Source organism: Gallus gallus, chromosome 8 (assembly GCF_016699485.2).
Source record: "Gallus gallus isolate bGalGal1 chromosome 8, bGalGal1.mat.broiler.GRCg7b, whole genome shotgun sequence".
In the NCBI taxonomy this organism is placed as follows: Eukaryota; Metazoa; Chordata; class Aves; order Galliformes; family Phasianidae; genus Gallus; species Gallus gallus.
Window position 1 is genome coordinate 14796492 of NC_052539.1, and position 18686 is coordinate 14815177.

At 48.9% G+C, this 18686-nt stretch overlaps 1 protein-coding gene across 4 annotated transcripts; it reads right to left on the minus strand.

The window, feature by feature from the left end:
• Window positions 1–108: 108 nt before the first annotated feature.
• On the minus strand, window positions 109–17635 carry LRRC8C (leucine rich repeat containing 8 family member C). 4 transcript variants are annotated; one of them, XM_015290662.4, is made up of 3 exons: window positions 8866–14306; window positions 8411–8552; window positions 109–6287 (listed from the first exon to the last, which is right to left on the minus strand). In XM_015290662.4, exons 1-3 carry the CDS (start codon window positions 8868–8870, stop codon window positions 4017–4019), a joined length of 2418 nt encoding a protein of 805 aa, XP_015146148.1. In that variant the 5' UTR covers window positions 8871–14306; the 3' UTR covers window positions 109–4016. The 4 variants fall into 4 exon arrangements, with proteins under 4 accessions (XP_015146148.1, XP_015146149.1, XP_040560755.1 ...); XM_015290663.4 differs by lacking the exon at window positions 8866–14306 and adding an exon at window positions 17543–17635 and having other exon boundaries at window positions 3818–6287; XM_040704821.2 differs by lacking the exon at window positions 8866–14306 and adding an exon at window positions 17070–17635 and having other exon boundaries at window positions 3818–6287.
• Window positions 17636–18686: the final 1051 nt, after the last annotated feature.

Here is an 18686-nt window from a genome sequence, read left to right on the forward strand (position 1 = left end):
ACTTCCCTCCCGAGAGATTAAACCTGAAAGATGACTATGCTTATCTGTGGGTAGCCCAGAAACAAAATGTTTCCCAAGAAATAACCACAACATTGCAGTCTGACCATGCTCATTATTATAAAAGAACGTTTTATTTCACTTTTTCCTGGGTGCACTATATTGCAACGTAACACTAGGCAGGTCTATCGACAAATTAAGATCCTTGCTGCAGGATTAAGGTGTCTGTCCATTTGGTCAAATCTCAAAGTTTTTCCTTGGCATTCTTACAGGACATGTCACCACTCAACACAAGAATTAGTGCAAGTGCCAGAAATGCGATATGAGACTCGGAGCAGGCGCTTCACAATCACAATTTGCAGAAGCTGCTGAACTGGTTGGATGCACAAGGTCAGCATGATATCCATCCTAACTGTGACAAAGGTGGAAGTGCACACCACCCGATTTTGATCTCAAAGCAGTTTTGTTTTTCAGGCTTAATGCACAATTAAGATTGTCTTCTTATTTTTGAGGCACTGTCACCTCTGCTTCTGCTACCAAGGAAGACTTGTATTATTTTTAAGCAATAATGTTAAATGACTTTCTTATATTCTGGCAATTGTATTAGTTATTAGGCACCTGATTAGTGTAATTAATTATATGAACTCATACAAACCATGCCTGAAGCATCATCCACAAGAAGTCCATCCATTCCAAGCCAAATACTATAGTTCACAGAAAAGTCTTCTAGTATGCAATTGCACATGAATATACATATGAGCAGTACACGAATCACTGAGTAAATATGGCACTTTTATATGTTTTCCAGGAGGTCATACAGAATTAGGAAACAATCTTCTCTGAGCTGACGCACTTCTAAAATACAATACAGTTTTGGAAAATACACCCCACAGACTAGATAGGAAGTATAGAAAAGTCAGCAGTGCAGCTACCTGAGTTTGTTTCATTCAGTTTAACAGTGATCTGATATTTTTTTCATTCACAAGCCTGAGGGCTGTCCAACCATGAAAGCCATGCCACCTGACTCTGCTACACACACAGCACATGGCTCTCCAAGTGCTGAGCTGACCTAGCATCTCCAAAGCAGCCCACCCATTGCTCCTGGCACAGACCCTGGCTGCTCCTACCCCAGTGTCCATCGATCCTTCAGAGAGCTGAGCCTGCAGCAAATGTGTCGTGTTCCCCCCCACCCCCCCCCCCTTTTTTTTTTCTTTGTTTTCTGCTGGCTCAGTAGGCTGATTTGTCCTGTGGAGGGAACAGACAAGCACCAGAGCTGTAAAGGTATGAGCGAAGCAGTCAGATGCTGCGCAATGGGAGCAGGGGAGGAGGAAGGACACCAAGGAAATCCCTCCTCAGGGGCAGCAAACTGTTCCATTGACTAAGCTGTCCTAACAGACCAAACCCTTGGGGAAGATACAGTTATTAGCTTGAAAGTGCTTAGGCTGGTAAGGTTTATTCCTATGCAGAAGGTAAATAAGGAAATACCAGCACAAGGCACTTTATACTCATGTAACTGCGTCCACATGAGGGATTGCACTGGCATAAATATAATCAGTGGCAAACAAAACCCCCACATCCTCCACACGATGTATTTAAAAACAGAGCACAGAACAAATCTCCAGCCTTCAGTTATGAGGTGTGCATCATTTCCATTCAGAAGACAGACCGCTGCACACGGAACAACATCAGACACAAAATAAATTATAGGCTTAAAATGCAACATCTAGGAATATAAAGATTTTCTTAAAAAACTCCAAATGTAATCCCGTATTTCAAATCTAAGTAAGATAACTCTACAGCTCCACCGACTACTTGGACATTTTGAACAGCTTACATTCATCAGGGACAACAGCACTTTGGTTTACATAATTAGGTTAATATGAGCAACGAAACATTTCTCTCCCTTGCATTACATCAAAGTGAAATACATTTAGAATATATATATACTGCCAAGCTGTTCCAATAAGTGCATTCCATATATGAGTAAGAGTAGCTCTTGCAATAGCTACATCAGTTATAGCTCTTTCACGGAACTAAATCAAACCACTTTAAAAAAAAAATCATTTTGATTCTTCCATGCCTGACCCAGCTTTGATTAATCACACGGATCATCTCCAGAACACGCTCACGCACAACAAATCACTCACTGGGTCTGGGGGCAAACCCACTCATCGGATTGTGCATCACACCCTGAATGAATGGGGAAACACTCATTTTGTCTCCCCATCTGTGTAAGTCTGACTCAAAACAACAATAAGCTCAAGACCTCAGAACAACGGTAGTTCAAAACACTTGGTCGCAGATAGAAAACATTTAACAGCAACCAACCCAACAACAGTCAAACAGTTATTTTATAGAACCTCGAACAATCTGCAACTTATAAACAGCATTGTCTCCTGGAGAAAGAAGTACTTACTCCTAGGTATCCTTGCAAAGCATTTATCCAGTGCCTGCATCTGACTCAAATGTGCATTGCTGGATAGGATGAAAAGGTCTCCTCCCAGCTGAGTACTTTGCTATCATACGGTTATTTTTTATTAGCTTAAATTAGCTTGCGAGCAGCACGTGAGTTATCATGGACTATGTCTGCCAAACTTGCCTAGAAGAAAGCAAGTGGCTGGATAAATAAACAACAGAACAGTTTCAGAGGACAAAGTTCCCAACTTGAAGCATAATCATTAAAGACTTATTATCGACTACTAAATTATTTTAAAAAGCAGTCAGACCTCCAAGTGTAGGATTTCTGATTTAATTACTATCTGGGAGAGGAAAACATAGCCTTCTTCACTGTCCTCTGGAGGCTGAGACTTTGAAAAAGTTAATGTATTCATAATGTATTCACTGAATCCCATTTTTGCAAATCTGCAAATGTTCCTCTGTTGGGCTTGGCAGTGTAATACCAAAGCTCAAATAAGGAGCATGTTCACTGTTAGAAATAATGTTATTTCCTTGCCAGAAGGTTCACAAACTAAAGACGATTGCACTTTTTCTGGATCCCGGTCCTGCATGCTGCCAAGCATCCCTGTGGGAAGCGACTGAAAGATGCAGAGGACACTTTTCTCCCTTGCAGGACCAGACACGAAGTGGAGGATGGGTAGAGCATTTTTTGAAAATAGTGTTTTATCTCCCTGGGTTGACTTTTCCAACACTGTGCATTCATCACACCCCTTCCATTCACGTCAGCAGGAAATGGGCAGCTGAATCCCTTTGCATTGTTCTGAAAATCTTCAGCATGCGTCATTTTGTAGGGACTCCTCTATGACCTGTGCCCTCACTCCTCCGGCTCTGGAGCGGAAATCGCAGTCAGCGCCTCCTGCTCCGACAGCACGCAAACAGAGACCTGGACTACACTTTCCAAAAGGCCCTGGAGGAGTTCTGCATACTCCCTCCGACCTATGGAAGTACCTCCAGCCCTTGTATGGAAAGAACCGTATCTACTTGCTTTGGCCATCTGAGAAAACAGTGCCATAAATTAAAGGAAGGTCAACCCAGACCTTGGTAGATGTTGAACACCTTCAGTTCCCATCAGAAAAAAAAAGAAGGAATGAGGCATTCAGCACCTGCAGAACTACCTGTTGAAGACCACATCCTAAGAGATTAACAGTAACCAGGAAGACAATATAATTACCTGTTACAAATTATGCAATCCAAAGCATACAGTTTAAATACAACTTCCCAATTGGGATTTACCAAAGGGAGAGAGGAAAAAAAAAAAAAAGAAAACAGCAGACAAAACCATTTACTTTTGCTAGTAAAAATTAAGTTACAAACACCCTTGTTGTCAGGGCAAAATAAACTTAAAAATATCTTAAAACAGTGAAAAAATACAAGAAAATTTTATTTTAAAAATATATGTACTCCTTACTCCAAATTTGTCTGTACAGAAAGGACTTTTCAAAAAAGCAAAAAAAAAAAAAAGAAAAAAAAAAGATAAACTAAATGCATATTCGGAGTATGCACTTTCTACAGGGTTTTTAGTAGAAGCGTTATTTCTGTAAAGCTGAGCAAGAGGAAGCTACTTATTCAGCTTTCATTTGTTCCCTGACGTCAGAAGGCAACGTTTCAAACAAAGTGTCCTCTACAGTGAAACCAGTCCGCTTCAGAGACCTACATTCACCAAGTTCTGGTGGGAGAATTTCAAAGTGATTGCCTTTAATATCCAAGTGGGAGAGGAATACCAAATTACCAATTTTAGGTGAAAGGACTGACAAGTTATTTTTCCCAATTTTCAGAGTCTTAAGTTTTTTGCAAAAGTACAGTTCATCTGGCACGCTCTCCACTTTGTTGCAAGTAATGGAAAAGTACTGTAAACTCTGCAGAACTCCTATTTCAGGTGGAATAAAGCGAATGTCATTGTAAGACAAATCCAAATATCTGATTTTGTTGCATAGGAATAGGTGGGATGGAAGAACCTCTATTTTGTTATGGCTGAAGGAAAGCCGTTCGAGACTGGTGAGTTTCTTTATATGCTCTGGGATGTATGTTATGCTGTTGTACCACAGCTTTAGGATTGTCAGTTTTCTCAGATGTTGAAAACTTACTATTTCTTCAATGGATTTGAGGTTGTTTTCCTTTAAATCCAACTCCTGAAGACTGAGAAGGCTAAAGACTGCGTGAGGTATGCGCTCTAAATCACAGTGAACCAGTTCCAGCTGTGTCAAGTTGACCATCTTCTTCAGGTTGTTGAGCATCACCAGCTTAGTGCCGTCGTTATGGATGCACAATTTTTGCAGGTGACTCGAAACATCGACTGCAGACTGTGGTATTTTGGACAAATTACTTTTTATGTAAAGAACTTTAAGGCTTTTAAGTTCCCGAAAGGATTCCAATGTAATGTTTTTGGAAATATCATGACTTAAGGAGCCAATTAAATAGAGCTCTTCCAGATTTCTGAGGCCGTACATCCAGTGCGGAAGTTCTCTGATGTCATCAAACTTCACACTCAGGATCTTGAGATTCTCCTTCAGAAAGGCCAAGGCAGCGCTGTGGATCTTCACAGAACACTGGTGCAGTGACAGCTCCTGGAGATTGTCCAACTGTGCAATGGTTGCTGGTATCATTACGTTATTAATGATTTCAAGTTTTAAAGACTGCAGCTCGGTGATTTCAAACACTGTGTCAGGTAATCCGGAGAGCATGAAAAGCTGTAGCTCCAAATGGCTATGGGAGTTCGTTTGTAGCCTCTGTCTTAGTTTATCTGCAGTCCACTCGTTGTTTAAGTTCAGCTGTTTCAGCTTATTTTCACTGACTTCAGACAGAAAGACAGCAAACCTCTTCGAATAGAGAGGATCATACTGATCTATCATATGAAGCATAAAAGCAAAGTCATTCTTGACATCTGGGATATCATCAATTCCCGTCTCCTGCCGGACATATTCAAAGGAATATTCTTTCAGTGAGCGATAGAACAACCAGTATAGAGTATAAAGGCATGTGAGGCCATAGATGCTTACAAAGCACAGGTAGCAGTATGACAGTTTAGAGAATAGATGTGCCATTGTGTGATTACAGCAAAAATTCTTGTATCCTGTCATGTCTTCTATATCAACATTACAGACGACTGTAAAATTAACTTCTGAGACAAGTGCTGTGTTGTAAGCAATAATAATAAGGAATTTGATTACCTTAAGCACAGTCTGGCGAACATACATGACATACAGTATGTCCCCCTCCTCAACGTGCAGTCTAAATTTCTTCACCTTTTCGAACAGTGCTTTGGCCTGTTCACCTTCTTTCTTGTCTAATGCCCCATGTGTTCCCTTATCCACAACCAATTTCTCAGGGATTGATTTTAAAGACTGTGTCTTAACCAAAGTGCCTTCAGTGCTCGGTTGGGTAGTATTAGATTTGCTTACGTTGTTCTTCCTGTTATCTTTCTCTTCAGAGTCTTCTCCCGAAACTTCAGATAAGGCTCTTGTTGTCCACGGAGAATCAAAACATTTCCCAAGTATTGAAATGAAGTGTTCAATTTTGGAGCTCGATCCAGGGAATTTGAACCAAAAGTTACTACACAGCATGAAGACCAGCGTGTGTATAAGGACAAGGTAAGGGAAGTACTTAGCATACCAGTGCAGGGCACGTTCGTAGCACACCTGATTAATAAAGCTGTATTGCTGAAGGTCCAAATCAGTCTTGAGTCCTTTCATTTCAACTGTAGCTGGAGGGGTTGATGGCTTGGGTGGAGGAAGAGGGGTTGTATCTGGGATTGTGCTAATTACATGTGAAGTATTAGATTGGTTCTGGCAAGGCTGTACTCGCTTTGGAAGGCATATTATCTTGTCTTGCATGACCTGAAACACACAAAAAGATATCTTTTAAACTGATGTACAAACAATGATGGCAGTATGACTGGGTAACTGCCCTTGGAGTTCCTTCAGCTGTTGGGCATTCCACCCCATAGCCTAGCACTTGGTCCCATTGTCTGTGAGATGACTATTACTGTTGTCAGTCACAGCAAGTTCTATATGCCAAGAACTAGGTCATCCCTTTTCAGTGATGGTTAGCTTTCCATTATTTGGATAAGAGGGCATTGAGATAAACCAGAAAAAGGAAAAGCATGGGTAATGTTTTCACAAAAGACCAGGGATCTCCTGTACTGCTCCCTCCAGAGACAAACTGTTCTTGTTGGGTGTACTCACCCTAGCAAAGTGCTACCCGGTATTCAGACAGCCTAGGCTTGAAAGCAGTGTAACTGCATCTGTGTGACTTTACACTCAAACAGTGACGTCCATCACATCCAAAATGGCTGACAAAGAGTCAATGTGAGCACATCTGTTCTGGGACATTCTTTATCTTCCGTCTTTGAAAGGGCAGATAGGGATACTTAGAGAGTTAATTGTGTTTTATACATGCGCACATGGACAGTGTTTTATTCGGTGTCCCATATAGAGTTCTCCCATGACACTCCTATGGGAAAAAAGTACATCTGCTCCTGGGTCTGTCTATAACACAAAAAAGAGTAACTTCCTTATTTTAGGCTGTCCATCCACATTGGCAGACTCAGGTGAGATTGCCTTTAGGGACCAATCACCTTTGGTTTAACTTGGGATAAGCCTGAATTGCTTGCCACAGTCCCCACAGGTCTGAATTTAAAATACGAATCCACATGACAAACCAAAGAGCTCTGTTATTTGCCCTGAATGAAAGGCTGGGATCAGCCCAAAATAACAATGTGCCTTCTTCTGTAATGTGGACGTACCCTTTGACATGCTGGTTGCTGAAAGCACTAAGAATAGAGTATGCCACAAGAGCTTCCCAAAACAGATCCTCCTTGACGATCTGCCCTGGCGCAGGGAGATGCTGAGATGAGACTACATGTTTCTAACAGTACCTGTCGACACTTCAGAAACTCTTACTGCTAATCTTTGCCTGTAAATGTTGTTCTGATATACACCATTACTTACACCCTGGATTCATGCCTCTGGTAATAAGTTGGAATAAGTTTGAAGCATGTCCTCACAGTGTTTTCCAGTGGGCTTCATCCAATCAAGCAGGTATATTTAAAAACAAGAGAAGCTTTACCTTGTGTGCTTAAGCAAACACTTTGCTGTTGATGGAAAATATATAAACTGTATAGGAGACATTTTTAAGCGTGGATACTGCATCTTCTGTGAAAATATCTGACGTGGTGAATCCAGGTAAAAATACAGTAGATTACACATTAAATTTGGGACACGGTACGTGAAAATCTTACGCCACATACATGAGCAAAACCTTCCTGAAATAAGAGCTGTATCAGTATGAGAGCTCCATTTCTGAGTCATGCCAAAAACTGAGAGATCCGTGTCTGAGCTAGTACTGTAACTGTCTGCTTGCGTGGAGTCCAGCCCGGACAGTATTTTTCACTTCTCCTCAGCTTTTGGCTCTTCAGCAAAATTTAGCTACAGTAAGTGACAGTAATGTCAATTGTTTACATGTAAGCATGTTTGGAGCTGCTTTGGAATGAAGGAAGCATAATATTAGTTGTGGGTGGCACGAATAAAATAAGCACATCCATTTCAAATCCCTTTGAAACATAAAAGCAAAAAGTATTAATGTTTGCCAAATAAAGAAAAAAACAGAAATTGCATTTTTTCCAAGCTCCTAAGCAAAAATGTGGTAATGTGTAAGAACTTCATTTGGTCATCTGTTTTGTTATGCCAAACTGTGGTGAAAACAGGCATCCAGGCACAAGCCAAATCAACAGCTCTTATCTAAGCTGGCACCACTCCACTGACCCCAGCACAGCTCTACTGATTTGCAGCTGCATAAAGTCTGGCCTGTGCTATTTGATGTTTCTGCCTAAACAGCTTTAATCCTGGGAGCTGCAAATTTTGCTTTGTTCGCTGCAAATTCAAGTGATTAACAGCCCAAGGCACCACTGCTCTCCCAGCACTTCTGCAAGAACCGCCCAGCCCTGCCCCAGCCGATTTACCTGCAGTGTGCACCCAAACACGCCGATCATCAGCATGGCCACAGAGAGATAGTCCGTGAACACATCCCACCAGGGCTTCAGCACCCTGAACGCCGGCTGCTGCTCTGAGAACTGGCGAAACTCGGTCACGGGAATCATCCTCCTGGAAAAAGAGCAAGACCAGCGCTCAGCCCCCTGCAGCCAGCACTCCCCACCCACAAGAGATAGCAAGAAAGTCCTTCCGCAAGGCTTGAAACCCACTCAGGACATGAAGCAGCACCAGGTCCCCGGCTGCCTCCCACCGGGTCCCTCTGACACCCATCTCAACGGGCCCCATGGCAGCACCGAGGCCCCGTGTGTACAGCGAGACAAACCGGCCCCACGCCGCCTCCCACCCCACCAGAGGGTCGACACGGCCTCTGCGTCCCTCCAGCTCCACACTGGCTGTGATCTCAGAGACCTGGCTACAGCCTTACCCCATGCTCAGGTTTTGCAGGCCCTTTCAGCCGTTGTGTTTCATTCACCTCCGTTGCCATTCATAGCGGTTTCTGAGATGTGCCGGAATATTTGCGTGCATACTCACTGCGGTTTTAAATCTACCATGTTTTGAGTGCAAGCTGCTAGAGCGCTTCAGCAACCAGAACTGTGGGTGCTATGGGCAGATCAAGGGCTTTATCTTCACCTCGGATGTCTGGGCTGACGTCACCAGCTCCTCTGAAAAATCAGCTACCAGGCAAGCATGCACAGGCAGAGCCACTGATACCAAAGGGTGTTGTGCAATGCATCCTTGAGATCAAACCAGCACTGAAACTCCCCGGTAAGTTATGATGGAAAGATAAATCCACATGGGAACGTAACAAAAATACTCCCAAGGACAATTAATGAGAAATGCCCTTTGACTAATACTGTAAGTGCTCACCACAATCACCGCCTATCATTGTCACATTCTAAGAGCTCACCTTCCTGACTCAGCAGTACACTGAAACCCACCAACACGGTTTGGGCGCACAGCTCTCCCCAGGGGCAGTCCAAAGGATGCACCGTGCAGTGTGGCCGCTGCGTTTGGTAGACTCCATTTGTAGTTTTAGGGGCCTTTGTTGTGTTACAGGGTTGCTTTATTTCTCATAAGCGATGTGTGTGGAATTTAGGTGAAGGAGATTCTGGCAGCACAAACACATGCTGCTGTGATTCCTCGTTCCCTTCAGCAGTCACTGCTTGCCCACCATAATGGTCCAAGTGCAGAGCCGCGCACAGCCCACCTACCCAAGCCCACCAGGAGCTCTGCTATTTAATGGAAAAATACATGGCACCTAAGAATAATAAAATAGTAATAATAAGATAGAATGCTGTAATCCAGGAAGGTGTGCAAGGAATACCTGATCTTCACTGCAAAGGAAAATGAGGGTCAAATACAGTACCCTGAAGGGACATGCAAACGCTTGAAGATAATAAACACATATACTTACTGCTAGAAAGAGACATGGAAAAGCACCAAAACAAAACAAAACAAAACAAAAAAAAAACCCAACCCAGTTAGATCCAAACTCTTCACTGATGTAAACAGGAAGAGTTTCCAGCCAAATATCAGATAGTTAGTGCTGCAGAAAGCTACCCGGAGACATCAGTTGATGCATGGGCAATGAGCAGCACAGCACGATGACTTGATGTGACCTGAAAGGGCTGAGGAGAATAAATAAGTCCGAGTGGGAAAGGAAAGCACAGGACACAAATTAGCCTTAATAAACAAGAGATTAAATCAGAGGATGACTCCAAAATGGCCACGCAGAGGAGCAGCTCCCGAGCAATTGGGTTTCATCAGGGGAAATGCAGGGAGGAGGCAGGGATACACAGCACACAACGCAAAGGAAATTAACTCATCAGCTGCCCAGCATGGCAGCATGGGGAGTGGGGTGGGCACAGCAGAGGGAAGGCCTCATGTACAGGGACTGCAGCCACTGCACACGGGCCGGGCGGGCAGGAGCTGATGGAGCAACACATAGTGAGACGGGGCTCTCCCACCCTGGGCTGCCTCAGAGCGCCTGGGGAGACATTGCACCGTTACACTCACAGATCCTGTAGCACTCAGGGGTGTGCATCTCTGATACGACCCTGAATAAACCTGCTCCTGGCTCCTCACGGCTTCCCGGCCCCACGCTCTAGCACTGCTAAGTGATTGTTGCTATTTTTAAGCAGATTCTTTTGGAGCAGCTTAACTCACTTTTGACAGAGTACTTCTGAACAGATGCACTCCTGCCACCAGCTGAAGGGACTGCGCTGCTGAGCACCGTGGCAAATGCTGGTGCTGGCTGCAGCCTGTGCTCAGAGCTCCTGTGGCACAGCTTCTGTCAGGCATGGTGACTGAAAAAGGCACACACAGTGAAACAGACAGAGAGAACTGAAGTCCCTGCCTTCATTCCATCTCTCTGTGTAAGTATGCCAGCACCAGCTCGGTACCAAGAGCCCAGTATGACGCAGCAGGTTAGCCAAGGACCATCACCTGCTGTCCCCAGACTGGGGACTGGCCCAACTTTGAAGGGAAAGACACCTCTGGGCAGGCAGCACTCGACACTGCCAGCCCAGCAGACCATGTCCTTGCCGAGAGAGGCCCGAAGATGTGCCCCACACCTGGGCACAGCTGTGCACCAGTATGGCAATGACATGGCCACTCATTGCTCTGTACATGGGTGACTGTGGTTTGGAAGAGCTGTGTGTGCAGGCTGCAGGTGTTTGTCTCCAGAAGTCAGGCCCTCTGCTACCTTACTCTTCCGGCTGTTAGTCAACTGTGTTGCCATGCACTGAAGCAATTGCCATCATCCATCAGTTGTTTCAAAGTAATGTCCACAGCCTTGCACGAGAAACAGGGCCCCTGGGTGCTGGACTGGCAATTAATAGCAAGAATTTATTCGTTCAGTAGGGGGAGGGCATAAATAACAGACCAGAGGGAGAAAGGAGGAGCAGCACTGTGGTAGGAGAGAGGTAAGGTTGCAGAAAAAGTGAGACTTACAACTGGAAGGCACAAGAAGTTGGTGAGATCTCTTAAGCCAACCAGAAAAGACACTGAAGTTATTCGCCACCTGGACACATTTGTGTGTCTCAGAGGCTGGATCAGACCCCTCAGAGACAGAGCCCAGCCCTGGAGCTGCAGCCCCAAGCCCCGGCAGCACTGTGCTAAGTAGAAAGGGCAGGGGGAGACCGAGGAACTTCCAACTGGGACCGTGCAGTCCTGCACGCCAGAGATCTATCAACAGCAGAAAGCGCTGGGCTGGGCTTACCCAGCAATCCTTGCTGATTTAAACATACTGCATGTGTTAGAATAAATTATGAAATGCCTTTTGGGAATACTGCTGCAAGTAGGTCTCTGGGCTGGTTCCCATACATGATTTATAGCACATTCATCTTCATTAAAGGAAGAGAGCACAGTGCACACTTAACAGAGGCTGCAGCAATTACAGGAAGCAAGGAGTTCATGTCTTGGACTTGGTGGCAGTGCCTTGCCGAGCCCCCAAATTTGGCCGCTGTATGGGTGAAGCATTTCTTACTGCACTGTAAATAGCTGCCCACAGCTGGCTAATTTTAATTCATAAGACTTGGAAACCATGGCTTTGCACATGTCCACTGCAAGGGCTAAGCCTCAACTCGTGCCCAGAGCGCCCTGCACTGCAGATAAACTCGCCCTACTTCATCATCTAATTGAGAGGGGACATCCAGGCTGGAAAACAGAGAAGACTGATAGGGAAATAAAATATTCAGGGCTGGAATTCACAACTCCTAAATCCCATGAGTTTGGCACTGCACCCTTATCTGAGTTCTCACACACACGGTACATGCGGTGGAATGGTGTCTGAACTACCCTGACATTTGGTGCTGGCAATTACTTTGCGGTATGTTTGCACTGACCAAAGCGTCCAGCATGTGGTCTGTTCCCATGTGGCACACAGCAATATCTCTACCAGCAGCCGCTCCCTACACTGGAGGCATCGCAGGAGCCCACTTTCCCCTGTTAGACTCTACAGCTATTGGTGCTTCCTGAAAAAAATAACAAAACCTGTCAGTTTGTTCTTGTTGGCAAAACTACTTTAAAACCTGGCTTTTTGGAAACACAGCAGAAAGGCCTTGCACGTTGCCACTTCTCCAAACATGGGCTACTTTGTGTTCTGATGATTACAGCAGAGGTTTCCATAGGAAGAAATACCATCATTTGGCAGAAATACAAACAAATGATGCTGTTGCTCAAACATAAAGCCCGCACTGAGGAACCGGACAGTCATTAAAACCAATCCATTTGCATACAAACAAGTCATTCTTAAAAGACATGTGTTTATGGTATTGTCAAACAAACTACTTGAAATTCATCTTCTCAGGGCAGCAAGGAAACGTGGCCAGAAGGAAGGACAGGCACTGAGGCTCCTGGGACTCGGCCACGGGCTCCCTGCACTGCCCTGCCTCAGCAGCCCAGCTGCAATAGGAAGGTGCCCGCTTCCCTTACCACTTCTGGTGGGGCGTAGGAACAAACAGTGCTATGAAGTCATAATACACCACTTTTTTTTTTTTTTTTTTTTTCCCAATTCTCTGCAAATGATTGAGTTTGAATTGACAGCAAGCCAAAACTCCCCTTCAGAGCCACTGCAGCCAACTTGATGTCGGACGCAATCAGAGCTGCATTTGGCTATAGGGCGGGCAGTGGCCAAAGCCCAGCCAGCCCACGGGGCCCTGTGCCAACAGCTGCAGCCTGGTGCCCCTGCAGCCAACAGCGACCTCCTGGCTCTGCCGCAGCGCCCGGAGCCGCTCCCAGCCCTGAGCTCAGAGATGTGAGGGATGGACATAACGAGGAAGTGACCGTAATGAATTGCACGCCAAAGTATATGCTGCAATTTCCACCTACGCATCCAGTAAGTGCCGCCTTGGTGGCGGCATCCCATACTATAACCTTGTTTGTTTGTATTGAAGCCACAGTCCTTTTCCATGCGTTCCCCACCAAAAATACTTCCTATTGTCAGCAGCTCTTGGAGTTCCACTCAGCTGGGCTGAAGACAAAAAGTGTCTGTGGCCAGATTCTGCCAGATAACACTGCCATGAAATCAACAGAAGCTCTTTTGTACCACAGCATTGTGTGATAGCACTGCACGGAGATTTGGCTTTGCTGAACTATTAGTTCAAATTCAAAGTAAAGGGAACTCGATACATTCCCATGTCAAAGCCTACAGCAGAAGCACCACTCACCACCTTTCAGCTTTAGGAATGGTGACCCAAGTTCATCAGAACTATCACTCAGGCTGAGGGCCCTCTTTCCAGAGTTGCAAAATATTCTTAATGTGACTGCTAACCTTTAACAGCAAACTGCAGCACAAGCAAGAAACTATCCAGAAAGTGCTATTCCCCTGCTGCAGAAATAGGTCTGAATGACTGAGTCAAGTAAAGCAGATCAAGCTTGAATCAAAGTTACACCAGGCTATCCAAAACGCTTTGATACTCAGATAGGTAACAAAGACAGGAACAACGCAGCAGGACAGATAATATTACATGAACCAGTACCACACATTGTCAAAGGAATAATGAGGAACCCCGGGCTAACACGGGCACTCATCATAAAAAATGTTCAGCCGACATAATTAAAAATTAATTCCTAATTAGGACAGGAAGCACAAAGGCTCCATTCTGAGTCCAAGCAGCTCAACCAGCTGAAAAGTTAGTTAAAAACTTTTTATGCAGTGATTGAGCCAAAAGCATTAAAGAAATGCAGCTTTCGTGATTTGTGAGGCTCCTTCACATAAAGGACCTTTTCTGCTCCTGCTCGCATGCCGCACAAGAGAGCTTTCTAAACTCTGCAACACCCTCATAAAACACGAATCCCCGAACGCCCTAATAAACACGTGAGTATTCTCAGCCTGACACACTGCTGATGCGTTTTCCTGCCCCCAAACCATCTTTTGTGACAAAAATCCCCAACAATGAAAATACAGCTCACAGCCTTATCTGCAGTCCTGAAAAAATGAAAAGCCTAACGCATAGAAATTCCAGCACACAAAGTGGATATGATCTACACGCGCTCAGAGATAAGCACCAACAGCTACAGAACCTGAATTGCTACTCATGCAGGAAGGCTTTTAAAGATTATAAACCTCAGAGATTTGGAAAACCAGAGCTATCTGCTAAATGGGTCAGATGTTTTCAGCTCCACGTCCAGCCGTGCCCTGCTGAAGAGGGAAGAGCTTGAAGCTTGCTCCATCAGAAAGGCCATGGCTGCTCCACAGAGCAGGAAGGCTGAGTCCACCAACCCCAAAGCCACTGCGAGGGGCTCTGGCCATGTCACAGCAGGTGTATAATCCATCAGAGCACACTGTCACAGGAAAATGATGGCAAAAAGCAAACACTCTTTTAGTCACACTACATTTAACAAAGATTTTTTCTGACAATATTGTGTGTAAACACCCAACTTGCTCTATAAGCTTCAGACAGGGCTCTTCGAATACCAAAACTGCTTCCTTACAGCAGCCCCTGCTCCTGAGCCACTGCAGGGTGACACAACACACTGTGTCTCAGTACTTCGCCCCACTGCACGGCAGTGCCGGGCCCGTGCTCTGCTCCACTGCGTGGCCCTGGGCAAGTGTGCGATCCAAGCTCCCACTTCAGCTCCAGGGGTGAGCAAACGACATTGGAAGTGTTCTCAGCAGCTCGCAGCCTTATTGCCACCTTGCTGGGTTTTAGATTCCAACCCCTACAAAATCAATGATGTGCTGTTGCCACTGAAGGAAGATGTGCGGTCCTGCCTCGCTGCTTTCAACAGAGCACCACTTAGTCCGGAATTTGAAGCTGGTATGCAAGGCTGGATGCTGCCTGCCTGGGAGTCAACGGAAAGGTAAAAGTTCACCTCAACAGAGAGAGAAGTACATCCTGAGCACTGCCCTGAGGAGCAAGCTGTGTCGTATCTGTGCCAGCCCAGGCTCCAGCACGCCACTCTGGGAGATGGAAACAGTCAACACAATCTCCACAGTATCAGAATCACAGAAAAACCCATCCCTACCGAAGCTCAGGACTCTCCACACGATGTGGTTACGAGTCCCGCTCTGTGCCTGCTGAGCCCCTCTGGTCAGGCACTGACTCAGGAAGCTGAGCCTGGGGCTGCCGGGTACCACACAGCTCTGCTGCTTCACCTGCGGGGCCGGGAGGTGACGATGCGGCCCTCTGCCACAGCCAGCAGCCACAGGCAGGCGAGGTGGCACAGCCGTATCTGCCTGAGGTGAACCACAGCTCCCGCACTCCCCAGATGCAGCATCACTGGAGTCGCACACAGTCCCTGGGCACGTTACTTGGAGGTGAGAGAGAAGTTTCCGGTGTGCTAAACGTGTGAAATCCAACACTTCTTAACATTCTGATACACCGTTTTGGAGGGAAAATGGTTTCTTTGCTTTACTACGTGAGGTTTTTGGGGAAGTATTTGGGGACTCTTCTCTTTTTTTCCTGGCTGTAGAATGTTTCCTCTTCAGGCACTTCCACGCCCCTCCCCTGCCCCGCAAAGCACCGCGGCAGCCAGGACAAGAACTTCCCACTAAGTTTTCCCAAAGGGAGAAGAAAGCCTGTACAATTAAACCCGAGCTCCTGCCATTGTGAATTGTTTGGAGTACCATCTGAGATTTTCTGCTTCCTGCGGCATTGAAAGAGTTGGGCTGGGAAATGAATAGCGGCCACTCGAATCAGTGCAAGCGGAGGTCAGCAGACAATCGGGGGAATTGCTCCTTGGCTTACGCCGTCACCGGGCCTCACTGCGCTGCCGCTTGGGCACAGGGCCGGTGTGACAGCGCTCCCAGGGCAGCACCCCCTGAGCAGGTGGTGGGGCGGTGGGGAGCAGCCGGCAGGCACCAAAACCCAACTGCAGGCAGAGCCCAGCACAGAGCTCCAGGGAGGAGTTCAAGAACCTCCAGTGCTGCTCTTCGCTGGCATCAGCGCCAGCCACGTCCAGCGCTGGACATGCAGTCACGAGGGTCATTGGCTTTCCATCCTCTTTAAAACTTCCTCCAAGGGTAAATAATAATAATAAATTAAAAAGAAAAAAAAAAAAGGATGGAATGTTGTATTACTTTACCCCCCCAGCAGCGGGGCCTGTTAGCATCCAGACCGGAGGAAAACAGCATCATGGCTGCCACGCATTTTAGCGAACTCAGAGTGCAACGAGAAAGGAAATGATTCAGAAACCACAGGTGCTTTGGTGCAGCCCGGGCACAGCGAGGGCCCGCAGCCCAGGCCGGCTGGGACGAGGAGCCGCTCACACCGCGCTCAGTGCGGCCACACGCGGCTTCCCCGGGACCGCCCGGGGGGAGCGCTGCCCTCCGGCCGCTGCCCGCGCCAGAAGGAAAAGGAAAAGCAGCTCTGAAACACCGCGGGGTGAGGGGAAGCGCGGCCGCTCAGCGGGATCGGGCAGGCGTTTCTGCCTCGTCTCCCACGCTGCGCCCTTTCCCCACCACCGCCTCGCAGAGCGCCTTTCTGCCTCCTCGGGGTTACTTCACAGCATCATCAGCCCTACTGAGCTCCCCGGGAGCAAACGCAGACACGTGCGTGCTCACACAGGGCCGCTCGCGAACACCACATCTTTCTTTAAAGCCCATACTTACTCCTAAAGTAAAAATAACCATTAAAAAAAGCAATCCACAGCTCACACACTTACACCCGCCGGAAAATCCTTCACCTTTAAACACCTTCATCCCAACGCGATCGCAGGAGATGCATTCGGCAGCGCTCCATCACCCGTTTCTCCGGGCCAACCGCTCCCCGCGAGCACCGAGCAGCACCGTCCGCCCCGCTCCGCACGCAGGCCGGGCCAGCCCCGCGCTCCCGGCACGGCGCACACAGCGAGCCCCGGAGGCGCGGCACAGCACGGCACGGCACGGCGCGGGCGGACCGCACGTTCCGGGCTCCCCGCGGCGCGGGGGTTGCGAGAATAAAGCGCCGCGAGCCCCGCGGCACCGCGCCTGGCTCTGCGCCGGGTACCCCGCGGCCGCCCGACCGGCGGAGCCCCGCCCGACCGGGGCCGCCCCTCCGGGAGCGGAGCGCGGCTACCCCGGGGCTCCGCTCCCGGCGTCAGCGGCGCCGCGAGCTCCCCGCGGCCGCCCCTCCGCGGCGCCGGGCCCCGCGCAGCGCCGTGCCCGAGCCCCGTCCTACCTGCTGCGCGTCCGGCGGGCTCACGGGCGGCGGCCGGGCAGCAGAGCGATCATGCCGCGGAGCGGAGCGGGGCCGAGCGCGGCGGACAGGGCCGGGCCGGGCGGGGCCGGGCGGGGCGGAGAGGCCGCCGGCAGCCGCGCTCCGCCCCCCCCCCCGCTGCCGCCGCCGGGCCACGTCTCTCGCCTGACGCAGGCGGCGGGGCCGGGGGCGCGGGCTGAGAGGTCTCCGCTGACGGAGGAGCTCCGGGCGCGCCGCCCCGCAGGCCCCGCCGCGGCGGGAGGGACGGCCGCGCTCCGCCCCGCGGGCTGAGCCGGGGGGCGCTGCCGATGACGGCGGCCGAGGCCTCGGGGACAGCGGCGTCGCCGCCGGGAGCTGCCGTGGGTGGGGGAAGTCCTCGTCCTGCGGCGCGGTGCGGTGGGGGGGACTGCGGAGAGAGGGCTGCGCCGCGGCTGGCGTCGCCTTAACCGCAGGAAAGCGCCTCGGAGAGCGACAATTGGAAACGCAAACTTCCAGCCCCGCGATTCAGAACGCGCGGACTGAAAAGCGCTGCCGAAAGGAACAGCGTGCTCCAACGGACTTCTGTCCGACGTTTCCAAGAAAGATTTGCGTCTCCGGCGGAACTCAGAGAGGACGGAGCGCACCGAGGGGAGGCACTCGCCCTCCGCGGCCGCCTCCGGCCTCGGGGACAGCCCGCGTGTGCCCCGAGGGACGGCACAACTATGTAAACACGGAGAAACACAAATACGTAAACCCCGTGGGGGGGAGTTAATGGAAACAAACAGGACGTGAGGCCCCGAGGCCGCCCGCCCGCACAGCGCTCCCTGGGCCGGGGGCTGCCCCTGCTTCGCGTGCCTCCCTCCCTCCGCCGGCTGCTGGGGCTGCGGGGCCCCGTGCGGGAGCGCGGATCCGACGGGCGGCACAGCAGCGGGCGCTCCGCGCGTCGTTCGCCCCGAGCGCCGCACGGAGCCGCCCGGCTCGGCCGAGCCCCCCCCGTCGCGCTGTGTTTGCGGGGACCGCGAGGCCGCAGCCGGCCGAGCCCTGAGCGGCCGCTGGCGCAGCTCCCTCCCCGCGGAGCCGCCAGCCTGAAAGATTCCTGCAGCGTTTCAGCAGTACACGGTGCCACGGTTACCCCCGCGCGTAGGGG

Excerpts from the sequence above, each read along its gene's own strand:
- LRRC8C (XM_015290662.4), bottom strand. Across the intron at positions 6,288-8,410 it reads TGTTTGGGTGCACACTGCAG|GTCATGCAAGACAAGATAAT; the intron begins GTAAATCGGCTG and ends TGTGTGTTTCAG.